At 41.5% G+C, this 13755-nt stretch overlaps 1 protein-coding gene across 1 annotated transcript in view; it reads right to left on the reverse strand.

Annotated features, from left to right (window-relative positions):
* Positions 1-2917: 2917 nt before the first annotated feature.
* FBXO36 (F-box protein 36) overlaps positions 2918-13755 on the reverse strand; it is a 73250-nt gene continuing 62412 nt past the window's right edge. Inside the window, exons 3-5 of the mRNA XM_036913005.2 lie at positions 9374-9546; positions 3248-3425; positions 2918-3149 (exon numbers count right to left, since the gene is read on the reverse strand). Of these exons, the coding sequence (XP_036768900.1) occupies positions 3055-3149; positions 3248-3425; positions 9374-9546 (446 nt within the window). The 3' untranslated portion in view covers positions 2918-3054. The remainder of the gene's footprint in view (positions 3150-3247; positions 3426-9373; positions 9547-13755) is intronic.

Consider the following 13755-nt stretch of genomic DNA (forward strand, 5'->3'; position numbering starts at 1 on the left):
TTCAAGGGTTGTTGTAAGAATTAAGTTGGTAACTATCTGTTTATTTCTTGGCTACAAAGTAGACACTCAATTAACAGAAGCTGCTGTTATTATTGTTGTTATTATTATTTCTAAGGTTATTCCAACTCTGTGGCCATGGATCTATAGCCTTCAGACTTCCTGATGCGCAGAACAGAGTTCACGGTTGAAAATCATCTGAATGGAAATCTGTGCTGGGGGCACATAGATCTGGGGTTTGACAAGCAGGAAACGAGGTTCTCTAGCTCCTGACGCTGAGGGTTCCATGTCGCAAGGGCAGACTAATGCTATCCCAGTGTGCAGGCGATCTCATTTCAAAGTAATAAACAGTTTTTACTGTTTTACTTTGTGAAATGACCTACTACATAGCGTTTAACCACAGATGTGTATTTTTCTTTGGAGTGGTGGGAGCCTGTCTACTTAATGTTTTCAATAGCCAATCAAAGACATGCATTTAGGAGTTGAAAGGCCTGGATACTCGTTCACAGTGTATCATCTTAACAAACTGAAGATAAAGGTCATTACACTACAGCTCAGAGCAAAACACTATGCTGCACAAGTGTTTTATGTTTTTATAAGGTTGTCCTAGGTGATTCTTCAGCATCTTAGGAGTCCATTTCTGGTTACAAATGAGGCCTGATGACCACGTTGTACACAGCAGCTCAGAAAACACTGACAAGTGGTGACTAGGGTGTTGTCCCTACCCCCTGATACCCACTCTTTCCCCAAACCATACCTTCATCCTAAGTTCCTGAGCCTACTCGGTAAAATAAACATTCTGGATTCCATATAACTGCGGTTTAATGCACATACTATACCAACCTGTTCAGGAAAAGAGCAGTAAGGGAAGAGTTGACATTAGGTAAAATATATTTATATTTTTTAGTTTATAAAATTAGTCACATTGGCTGTTGTTAAATTGTTCTTATAACACTAAATGTATAAACCATTAGAAAATATCGGTATTTTGCTTTTACAGTTACAATGGCAAATGATAACAGAGTAGAAACACTTTTGACTGAGAAAGGGCAAGAGTATAAAATGCCGTGGCATTTCACTCTGAAGTGGTATGTCACCAAGCGGATTTTTCCGTCCCCATGGAAGCTGTCAGTAGAGGCAGAGAGGCAGGACCCTGGCTGCCTGTTCCTGCTCAGTGGGATTGTCATGTGGGATCTCACATGGGAAATGAGGCCCCGGAGAGGGGGACAAAGATTTCAACCACTGAGGATCCTGGTGCCATGCAGGATTTTAGGTTGATGATAGTTATATTTTGGCAAAAATAATTATAATCAGGTAACAAAGCATCCAAGTTATTAGGGCAAATAATTACTGAAATAATCTAGTAACCTAAGTTATTTTAACTATTACTTAACAATAGTCAACATATTAACTCATTTTTAGTTATTTACCACTAACATCAATTTTTTCTGATTATTTTATATAGACAATAAGAATTTTCAAATGGCCGTTTTGTGTTCTAATGATTCATGTTGAATCTCATGCATGCTCATGAGCTTTCAGAATCTCAGGGAGGTGATGAAACAACTACACATGACATTTTTAGCTGTTGGCATTTTGCATGGAAGTTACAAATGAGTGAAATTTCATATTTATGTAGTTACGTTGACATGCCAACCTGTGCATACACACAGCACAGTAACCTATGTTCTGTCACTGAAAACCCAGCCGTGAGTCAAGTCTGGAACATCAGGGAGAAACGAGACAGGAGGAGCCACCCAGAAGCAGGTGCCCTCCGCCTGCGTGCCAGTCACCCGCGCCGCCCTGGCAATCTGTCCTTGGCAGGGAATGAGACTAGGGTCTCTCGCCAATTAAACCTTTGCTTGGACTAAATGCACATGAAACTTTGACAGGCTCCTCATCTGCCAGGAAGGAGATTGTGCTTGATTTCACAGGTGTCAGTGGGAATCTTATGGGTGACTGAGTGCTAAGGGTGTGTGGATAAGGGTTAAAATCTGATTTGAAATTAATGCAGGTTTAATAAAAAGTAATAGTTTGTCACTAGAGCAGCTATGGGACTGTTCCAGATGGATGTAGGTGGGGAAGGCCCTCAGAGCCTGCCTCCCCTGCCCCGGTCAGGAGGCCCCACTGTATCATCAGGAACAGCTCTGCACTGGGGCGGGGAGGGATTCGGTTATTTTTTCCAGGTACTGAAGTGGAGGTTGCAGAGAAAAAGAAATGATTAGGGGATGGGACACTGAAAGCTGCTTTGCTCAGTAGCCTAAAAGGAGCCATTAGATTATTTGCTGCTCTCAGTTCAATGTCTGGGGATACTTAATCAGCCTGAGAGCATAGGAGGAAAGCAATTTCTAAATAACCCATCCCACGGAGGTAGAGTTTCTTCCCTTACATCCATGCTTTTTTTTTACCCCTCTGCCAAGTTGACGATACAAACCGTGCTTAGATTTCCAGTCTGTTACCCCAGCCTGTGTTCTTAAAAATCCCTGTTATAAAATTTGTAGCTGTCACATTCCTTTGGGGGAGCAGCATCCTTCTAAGAAATCCTTCTAAGATTTACATGACAATGTGAAGTCCTGGGCAGTTGGACTATGGACAAGGTCTGCAAGCAGAAAGCTGAGCCTTCTCTCCAGCCATGCCCCAGGGCCAGGTCAGAGGTTGCCTGTGGGGAGGATGGAGCCCGGCATCTCCCAGGCCACCAGATGGGGGTCCCTGAATACAAATTGGGGGGAAGGTTGTTGGATGGCCACTGCACTCACCAGGTCCCCCTCCCCCACCCTGCACCAGTTCCCAGAGAGGACACGCAGCCACCTGCTCCATGGCTGAGTCAGTGATGCAACAGATGAGTCAGATGAACATGGAAAAGGTTCAAAAGCCCCGTTCTCCTTTCGAATGCCTAGATAAAAGTGCTATGTGATAAAAATCTGCTAATAACCATTTATTGTTTGTTTTTATACAACAGAAGCCTTTCTTTTCTCAGGGGTATCAGGGGATGGGGAAGACGTGCTGTGGGACTCTGGGTCCTGCAGCCCCGTGCTCAGGGCCACGATGCTCACCTCACTACAAGGTGGACTGCAGGGTCAGGTTCTGCTGTGCGTGCATGCAGATACTCTGTGCTTTGCAGATGGCTCCTGAATCAGCAAGACCTCGTAGTTCTTAATGAAAGGAAACAGAAGAGATTTGGACACATGAAAAAAAACACGACCATGACTCAACTTCCCTGCAGACAGGAAAATGCATGCCTAAAACTGACTGTCCGTCTGGTCTTGTTGTCTTTGTTTCCTCTTGCGGAGCTGCCGCTGGAGCTGCAGCTTGTTGGTGAAGAACATCTGTCTCCATCCCACGTCCTCGGCCAGGGCCCTCATGTCAGGGGTGATGTGGTCACAGGCAGACTGAACGATCTGCTCCCACAGTTTGTCACACTTGCACAACTATGGGTGGAAAAAGCCAGAGGTGGGTCATGTCACACACGGCTCCAGCAAAAGTCATCCAGTCACTCACAAAGTCCCTGTCCAGCTCCTGATGCCTGTGGGACAAGGGAGGAAACACTACATGAGCATGAAGACATGCCAAGCACAGCTCCTGCCTCAGGCACTTCCTCTTTGAGGACAGAGGTGAGTGCACAAATATCAAAGGACAAGGCAACACTTGATTAGTGGAATAAACCAATTCCTGATCTCAGTTAAGATGAGAAATGCAAGATACAGTTGACCCTTGACAAGGGTTTGAATTGCGTGGGTCCACTTATACGTGGATTGTTTTCAATAAATATATTGGAACAATTTTTGGAGATTTTCAACAATTTGAAAACTCATAAATGAACTGAATAGCCTGGAAATATCTAGAAAATTAAGAAAGGTATGTTACAAATGCATGAAATATGTAAATACTAGTCTGTTTTATCATTGACTATCATAAAATCAGCAGTAGGCTACTAATAGTTAAGTTTTGGAGAGTCAAAAGTTATACACAGATTTTTGACTGCACAGGGGGCGGGGGTGGGGGATTGGGGAGGGACCCCTAAGGCCCATGTTGTTCAAGGATCAACTGTACTTATAAGTATTGCATAATTAAATTTATATACATTCAATATTGTATGGTTAGTTTCCAAGTATCCACATAACAAGAGACTGATAATGATGTGGTCAGCCGACCTTCTGCCCAGAGCCACAACTTCTCCAATGGGAGCATGGCTTACTCCTGCTAAGCTGGCATTCATTTAAAACCTTCGCTCAAGCCATCTCTCCCCTGGGCTTGTACAGCTGACAGCTTAGTTCACCACAAGCTACTCAGCAGAGAACCACATCAAAATAAACAAGCAGCCCTTGGAGACTACCAACCAGCATGTCTATCCACCCATTCCTGGTCTAGGATCCCATCCACAAATATTTTGCTCTTAGTCCTATGGACACGTGACATAATGCCACATACCACAGTGGCCCCGAAGATTCTATCTAATCCCCGAGCCTGCCTGGAGCACGACAAAGTGAGCCGTCCTCTGAGAGTAACCTGGGAGGTTCTTCTGCAGTCTGGGCTTTAACTAAGTGCCATGAGGTTAAGGACAGACAAGACCCCTCTGGCCTAGGATTTGCACAAGGCCATTTTGCCCTCCAGTTCAAAAGTGCCACAATTCAGTCTCCATTTATCCAAGTTTTCCTTATATGATTTTTCAGTTGGCACCATTATTTATGGTAACTACTCTCATTGGTCTCCTGCTACTAACACTATTATTAAATGGAGATTTTCTGACCCCTTACCTAACATATCTACAAGTCCTTCCTGAAAGTAAAGCTTCCATTGTATTTACTCGGTATTGCCAATCTTGGTGATAGCCCTGATTTTTTGGTGTATGCAGGAATGGCAACATTGAAAGGTTTTTGGACATCTGATGTTACCATAGTAAATGTGCTCTAAGAAGGGTTCCATGTGGACCTTCACCCCCTAACCTGTGGGCCTGGACATGGTATGGATACTCCACATCTAAGGGGTGAAGCCCTGAACATTTCAGAGACCTTGCACGGTGGGGAAGCCCTGCTGCCTCCCTTGTCTCTGGGAGGGAGGCCCTCTGACCCCACAGACTTGTTCAAAGTTGCCGGGCTCTGTCCCTCTGCTCCCCTAAGACACAGCACTGCTCTCTGCCTGCTGCCACCACCATGCCTACCTGTGCCTCACAAGCTGCGATACGCACCCCAAGCACCAGCTTTCTGAAGGTACACGGAGAGAGCCATGACGTCCTCCTACCACTCACTGCAGCTCACCTGGCTACACGCAGCTGCCCACACGCACCATCCCCCAACCCAGGCAGCCAAGCGTTCTGCCAGCCCCACCCGGCCCAGCCTGGGCTCTGTCCGGCCTTGGTCCCGAGCATCCTAACTTCTTTCTGGGGAAGGGAATTCATGTAAGTGTATCTCTATGTCACGACACCATCACACTTTTGAGCAGAAAGCAGCCAGTATTCTTTACTGGCTCTAAAATTTACTTACTCTGTAAGTACTCTAATAAGGGAAAATAATTAATTACAAATAAAAATGAATAGCATTATAAAGCATAATCACTTAAGATCCTTTCTGTATAAATATCAAAACAAAAATGATTATATATTCACATAATGGGTACTGTTAAACAGCAACACTAAATGTTATGACATTGACAGTCCCTACAACATTCTGCTAGTCAAATCATTATCTTATCCCTTCTCTAGTTTCTGTACTCAGATTACAACATATTCAAAATACAAACAAGAAAGGAAAACTCTTGGAAAATGTCTTAATGTTAAAAAACAAAACAGATCTTCTGAACCTCCTTTAAAAGATTTGAACTTGAACATTAGTGTAAATGGCTATCTCATTACCAGCACCATACATTCCGGGATATCAGTGTGTCTTATGTAATGGAGATTATGGGAGAAAATAAGGTTTGGAGGAAAGGGATGTATCAGCAAAAGAGCTGAAATTGCCACTAGTGTAACTTCATTTATGACTCATATTTTAAAATGAAAATATTTGATTTATATTATAAATTGTCTATGAAATACCCCCATCTAAGACTCCCAAGCCCTAGGGCTCTTTTGTTTTGTGTTAAGTGACAGGTTGAAAAAAACAAGGTGCTCCTCTTATAGGCCCAGCTGCTTTGATTCAAAGCACAGCTACTTGTAGCTCTGGCTCCTCCTGGTGGTGGTGTATGAACTTAACAGACATAAACTATCAAAAACTGAAAGGGTCCTGGGGCTTATCTAGTTAAAGCCTCTCCTTTCATAAATGGGGAAATTAAGGCCCAAGAGAGGATGGGCGCTGCCAAGGCTCATGGTGGAAGCAGATGAACACAGAACAGAATCCAGCTGTCCATCCTCGTTTCCAGCTGTTTAGAATCCTTGAGATCTTTACTGTGCAGTTTTAATATCAATTGGCCAAATCCTTGGACTGGATTCTTAGAATTGGGTTGCTGTAAAACCAAGACAACACGTTAAAAACACAGATGCTGGGTCCACCTCAGACCCACCAAATCAGACAGTCTGGAGTGTGCGCCTGGCACCTGTTTTCACCTGCTCCCTAGAGGCTTCTCCTGTTCGGCCAGACTTGGGAATTATAAGGGCGTTTGTGGACATGAGGAAGAATCTGTTTCTCCACAGCCAAAATGTGACCCAGGAGAGATTTTTCTCAGTGGGTCTTAGAGCTGTTCCTGAGACACAACCAAGATGAATATGAGTAAGAGGGGACATGGGAGATGAGGTGGGGATGGATGGCCCTGGAATTTTGGATGTCACAGGACCAGTGAAATTTCTAGAAATCAAACAAAAATAAAACGCCAAAATAAGGTTGCTGACTTTTTAATTTTGCCAAGTAAGGATAGGTTGTTAAAATGATCATGTTTAATACCACTACTTCATAAAAGAAGAAGCATTTAACTCTCCCCAAAAGAAGCAGGCCTGACCTCCCATAGAGGATGGTCCTTTAAATGGAATAAATTTAGCTTGATGTCCAGCTTCATTTTGCCCTGGCTGTTCTCATTTCATCACAGATTATAAAATCTCACTTCCATTGATGATGTCAGTTTGCTGAATGTGAACTTCTGTGTAAACCATTTTTTTCCAAGCAAGGAGGGAAAGAAAGAGATTGGATAAGAATAGAGTCAAGAGATTTTGGTTTTTGAAGGATGAGACCCATTTGAGAAAATGTACTGAAAGGAAAAAGCAATTGAAAGAATGATTTAAAAATAGGAACTAAATGCAATGTAGTATCCCAGAATGCATCCTGAAACAGTAAAAGAACATTGATGGAAAAACTGATAAAAACAAAGTCTGTGGTCTAGTTAATAGTGTTGTACCAATATTAATTGCTCAGTTTTGATAAATGTCCCAGGTTCTGTAAGATATTAGCATGAGGGGAAGCCGGCTAATGGGTCTATGCAACCTCTCTGTATTATCTTTATAACACTTTTATAAATCTAAACATTTATAAATAAAGTTTTAAAGAATAACGACAAAACTGAAGAGAAAGGAGATAAGGGACAGAAAAGTCCCTGGGGTTAGACCTTGGAGCCCAGGTGGCAGGTGGCACTGGCCTTGAATAGGAGAGGAGCTCCTGCCTTCTGAGATTAGGGGCAAGAGCCAGGCGCCGACACAGTTGGTTAATAAATTTGTCCCCAGAAGCTTGAAGTGGAAGCCTTTTTTTCCCCATTAATAAGATAATTAAATAAATGGCAAGACGAAAGAGGTAAATGAAAAGAGTTTATAAATAAAGGGAAAAAAACAGTAAATGGAACACAGGAAAAATTTAAACTGAAAGCTTAAATGAGTGGTTCATATTGCATGGGAAGAAAAGAGCAGGGGCCTGGGACCACGTTCCATCTTCTAATAACGCTGTTCTGCAGGATACTGAGGGCTGAAATCAGCAACCTAGAAAAGCCTTACTGTAGAGCACCAGGTAAACTGTGAAGGATATTTTCAAGACGGCACTAAAATAATGGCAGGACATTGAGAGAGAGAATAGTGTGCGGAAGTAAGGAAAACCTGGAGAGAAAACAGTTGCTCAATGTAAGGAATAAATTCCACAAGACACTGCAGTGGCTGCTATTTCCTGCCCTGGCAGGAGCTTTCAATAGATCCCCATTAGTATATTTTATTTACTTAAATTCTCTTTCTCTGAAAGTGTGAATAATCAACTTCTCATCAACAGCAAATACAAAATCTTTAATACATTTTCTAATGGCAAAAAAATATACAAGTATTACTCACACTTGTTTCCGGCTCTCCATTTTTAGGGGGAAAAAAATCAAGTAAAAATATATATTTTTTATTCTCAAAAGGGATATATTAAGCAATACAGATTATACTGCTTAAATTTATATATAACAATCAAGAAATTGTATTGCATTGTCGTGAAAAATGTTGACTTTTCAGATAATAAGATCATGATTTGAATCATCTTGGGCAATGCTGCATGCTCTTTTACAAATGAACATTGGCCTGTTTATATTACATCTAAATATGGAGTAAATTAGGGTTCTTTGGTTGCAAACAACAGACTCCCACCCAGATTAAGTTAAGCCAGAAATGGATTTAGTGTAAGGATGGTGCGTGTGTTTGGAAAGAGCTAGCGGAGCAGGAGCCCAGGCTCCCTCTGGGATCCAGGGGGAGGAGTCGGTAATAGTTGCATCAGGGTTCTCACTTTGGGTGGATCAGCCCCAAGCGCGTGCTCCGTGTGTCATTCTGCTGAGGATTCAAAGGAATGAGAGAGAGTCCATTTGGTCAGCTGGGGGCATGGAGAAGGACAGGGCACTCTGATGAACAATCCCCCTAAACCTTCCACACTGGGAGACAGGTAATTCAGCAAAGGGTTATTATTGGCAGAAATGGAAATGGATGGGGTAACCCTACTTGCGTTATTCTTATGCAGTCGTGTCTCTGCCTGAGCTGTTGTCTTGCGTTGGAATGCCCCCTGACCTGGAATGCCTCTAGTCTGCTAGACCACCTATGGGGAAATGAACTCATTTTCCCCTCAAAACCCAGATAAAGTAACCCCCGCTGTGAAACCAAGCAGAGGAAATCACTTGGCACTGTCTTTATACCTCATAAACACACCCTTTGTTGAACTGTATTATAATGTATTGTATTATATTGTATTATAATGGAAACTGTAATATAATGGATCTGCCAGTGGCTCTCTCCTATTGGACTTTAAATTCCTGGAGAGCAGGAATAATGTCTTCTCCTCTCTACTGCTTTTGTGCTTAGGACAGTGCCTGCCATTAAAGTAAGTATTCAACAAATGCTTGCTGAATAAACGCAAACAATAAACCACTGCTATGTTACAAAAGAAAAAGAAAACTTTGAGGGAGCACAAGGAAAACTCTATATAGACACCAAATAATTAACCGTTACCTTTCCAAATCTGTGTGATGTTTGAGAAAGCCTGGCAATATCTTCAAGATCCAGATAAGAAATTATATTCAGGAGCAAATTGTCCGAGAGCCGTTCAAGGAAGTCAAATTTACCTTTGCATAAGTTGCAGATATAGTCGAATATTCTTGCACCAAATATTAAGGCAATTTGAACTGTAATTCAAAGAAACCAACAAACCAACATGGTTATCATGTACAGTGGCAAAACAACTCTGATCAGCCCCAGTAAGGCACATGCTGAGTCATCCCTGTCACCAAGCTGCCTTTGGGAACAGTGCCATGAATTTGTGAGGACTTTGTTTCCAACTGCACTCTTCCTGCCTGGAGATCAGAATCTTTTTGGGGCACTCACGGTTTAACACAGTGATAGGCTGCATCCCTTGATGCCATCAGCACCAAATTCCAGTCTAGACACCTGGCTTAACAGCTCTCGGCGCCATCCTCATCCCCATCCTCGCAATGTCCCCAGTGCCAGGCCATGTGGTCTCCCTGACACCCACTCCTCTCTCCAGACTGGTCGGAAACACATTAATTAATATCTTTAACTTTTAACTGATTTTTTTTCTCATTGTTATATGTTGTTTCTCCTGCAAACTTTCTTCCTTCCTCTTTACCTGCTTTCCCCCATCTTTACACACTAGAAGAAAACTAGTAGGCAAAGAGAAACACAGGTGACTATTTCATGAAAATTGTGTTCAGTTTTGCCTAATATTTTCCATACCTTTTCAGTTATTTTCAAATTAAGAAATAGTGCCCAAAGAATCATCTGACATAACAGTCTACCTCAACATGTAAAATGAAGGAGAAAAACGGTTTGTTTCTTTCTAACCCAGAATAACCAAGAAATGGCTAACCAATAGGAAAACATGTTTGGAGGGATACGTGCTCAAATTTGAAGTGGTTAAGTCTGGGTGGTGACTTTTCTTCCTTTTGTTTATCTCTTTATCTTCTAATTATTCTACAATAAATCCATTATTACCAGTGTATTTTTTAGGAAGGAAGGAAGGAAGAGAGGGAGGGAAGGAGGGAGGGAGGGAAGAACAGAAGAAGAGTATCTCCTTTTACGAGTGAGGAAAATGGGATGATGAGGGGTGCATATGGATTCTATGATCCAAAACCTGGGGCCTTTCTTAGTTTCTTGAAGCTCATTTTTTCCCCTTGTGATGCTGAAAGCACCACAATAGCCAGTCTTTCCAGAGAACCTCTCTTAGAAGAGAGAGCATGCAATCTCTATGGAACTAAATGTCCAAGATTTGGGGACCGCCTTCCCTCCTCAGCATGGAACACTCCATCTGGAGCAAGTAGGATGGAGCCGTCAAGGACACTGGGCTCCCTCAGAAGCAGACCTGAGAGGCTGGCGGTTCTCTGATTTCAGAATGGGTGTGAGGTACGGACTATGTTTAAGTAAAAGCTCTAATTGTGCTACCTTGGAAGAGCCAGCCATATCAGATTTCTCTCCAAAACTGGTTAGTCCAGCTTTGTAAAGGCATTAAAGGGTCTTAGTTGCTTCTGAATTCCAAGAGCTTCCAATTCAAAGCACCTCTAAAGTCCACGGGCTTTCATGGGGGTAAAAATACCAAAAGCAAAACCTTTGAAGAATAAGCATTGTGGAGACCTCCTGGCCCACCAGCAGAATAAGAAGAAAAAGCAGTGCTTATTTACTGAGGGGAAAAAAAACCTTTGGTATAATTTTTTTAATCCCTTAATGTAGTGGGAGATGTTTGAATATTTTTAAGTGCCAGGAAAACATACTCACAGCATATTTAGATGTGCTTTAGGAATTCTCTACCAATAAGGTCTTTAAAATGTAAAAATTACAAAAAGACATACACACCTTGGTATATAATGTGATAGTTTCAAAATGTGCAGGTATTGGAGCATTTAGAAAAAAATTTTATTTATGTTACCAATATTTATTCATTTTGAAATTTTAAAAATGTCAAAATAAAATCCATTTTGGAAAGTAAATTTGGATTTGGAAAGCTTTCTAGACTCCAAAGTGCTCCACTGATTCTCTCTTCCCAGGTTCATTCCCCTGTCTGTTTCCGTCCACACTGAAGCAGGCCTGGTCTATGTAACCAATAGGATATCACATAAATGAAATTCCAAGCCTAGGTCATCAATGACAATGGGGCTTTTGCCTTCTGCTGCCTCTTGTTCTCTCACTCCAGAAGAAGCCGACAGCCATGCCCTGACATTTTTTGGCAGCACTCTGGAATGGTCCATGGGGAAAGAAATTGCAAATCTGCCCACGACCACCAATGATCTGTTAGCCACACATTCAAGTCCTCATGGAATTGCGGCCAGCAGCCCCGGTCAAGCCTTCGGATGACTGAGACTCCATGCAACCCCATACCAGACCCTGAATCAGAACAACTGAGTTTGGACAGCTAAGCCACCCCCAAATACCTGACCCACAGAAAGTGAGTTATAAACATTTATTATTGTTTTGTGCCATTATGTTTTGGGATAATTTGTTACACGATGATAGATAATCAAGATTTGGGTATCTACAAGTTTTGTGGTGCCATAGTGGAAACCTGAAATGTGAGAATGGCTTTGAAATGGGAAAATATATGAAAAATTTGAGTAAGTTTGAGGAAAGTGTCAAGGGAAATACCAAAGAAACTTTGATAAATAAATAAATAGCTGTTATTTATTTATTCATGGTCTGATGGACTCTGTGAGGACTTTATAGGTGAGGGCTTAAAGGGAAGTGAAGAAAATACTATTAAAAACTGGAGGAAAGAAGATCCTTGCTAGGTAGGGGCAGAAAGTTTAGCAACATAATCATATCCTACTGTGACATGGAAAGGAGGGAATATATTTAATGGGTGTGTGATTTAGCCAAGGACATCTCCAAACAGAGAGCTAAATATACTGCCTGACTTCTTGTTGCTTAAAGTAAAAGGTGAGGGGAAAGATATAAGCTAAAGGAAGTTCTCTTAAAAGCTGCTAAGATTTGCTGGTTATGAAGATTCTCTTTAGATGACAAACAATGCTAAAATTAAGAAATGGCTCCTAGGCAAAGATCAAATCCAGAACAATCTCAGGAAAACAGGGTATAGAGATGAGGCTGAGAGTGTGGCTGTAAAATGCTTTGATAAGAAACAATCAGTCAAGTTTTAGGGATTCCAAGAAGCTTAAGTTCATTGTCAGCTGGGAGACAAAGGCAGAAACCCAAGCTAGAGATGGGCTTTTCTCAAAAAGATGTATGGGTGTGGTTTTGTCCAGTGGAGTGAACCCCAATAGGAATAACAGACAACACGTGAACTTTCTAAGAGAACTCTTTTGGCAGAAACACTGCCTGCCAGTTTGGAATGAAGGGCTCAGAGGCAATGCAGAAGGAAAAGACAGCTTTGGACCCCCAAACTCCTACAAGCAGGAAGGAGGCTCAGAAAACTACACCTGAAAACATGGGCTACCTTTTGTGGGAAAGTAAGGATGACTCAGAAGATCCAAAAGCCCAGTGGGTGAAGCCAAGAACCATGAAGAATTAGTGCCAGATCGTGAGCTCTAATCAAGAACTGGCAGCCTATGCCCACTTAACTTCAGAATTCCTACATGCCCCTGACTCCCTGGGGCTCTCATTTCCCCACCTTTTCAAGAGCTGCTCAGACAGTGGTTCTCTCAGGCCAGCCTCAGAGAGAGGAAAAAGTGGAATAAAGAAAACACAGCAGAAAGGAAATAGAAACAGTAAAGCAAAGAAGAAGCAGGATAGGATGAAAGACAATGGAAAATAAGAGGACTGGAAATTACAGGCATATTAGTAATCACAATAAACGTAAATGAACTAATCATGCCAGTTAAAAGACTCTCAGATAAATAACACATTCATACACACACAAACGGTTCTGGCAATATGCTGTTTATAAGAGATATGCTTAAAAAATAATGATGTGGCAAAGTGAAAATAATAGAATGGAAAAAAATAGACCAATGCAAACCAAAAGAAAGCTGAATAATTATATTAATACAAAATATACTTTAAAGTAAAACTCACTATTGGTGACAAGGAAGACAACTATTTATTGGTAAAAGGAATAATTCACTAGGGAGATTTAATACTTCTAAACTAATATATGCCTATCAAAATATAAGAGCAATCACTGATGGAGTTATGATAAAAAATGATAAATCGTCCATTACAGTGGGAGATTTTATACTTGACACACCAAACAGATATAGAATATTTGAATAACACTATTAATAAGATTTATTCAATGGACATTGCTATAGAAAAACAAAGATCAAATATTAATGAGCTATGCATCCAAATAAAAAATTGATTACCTCCCCAAATTAGAAGAAGATATAAAGAGCAAAAATTAATAAAATAAAAAAGAAACAATTAAGAGGATC

Source organism: Manis pentadactyla, chromosome 6, assembly GCF_030020395.1.
Source record: "Manis pentadactyla isolate mManPen7 chromosome 6, mManPen7.hap1, whole genome shotgun sequence".
Lineage (NCBI taxonomy): Eukaryota > Metazoa > Chordata > Mammalia > Pholidota > Manidae > Manis > Manis pentadactyla.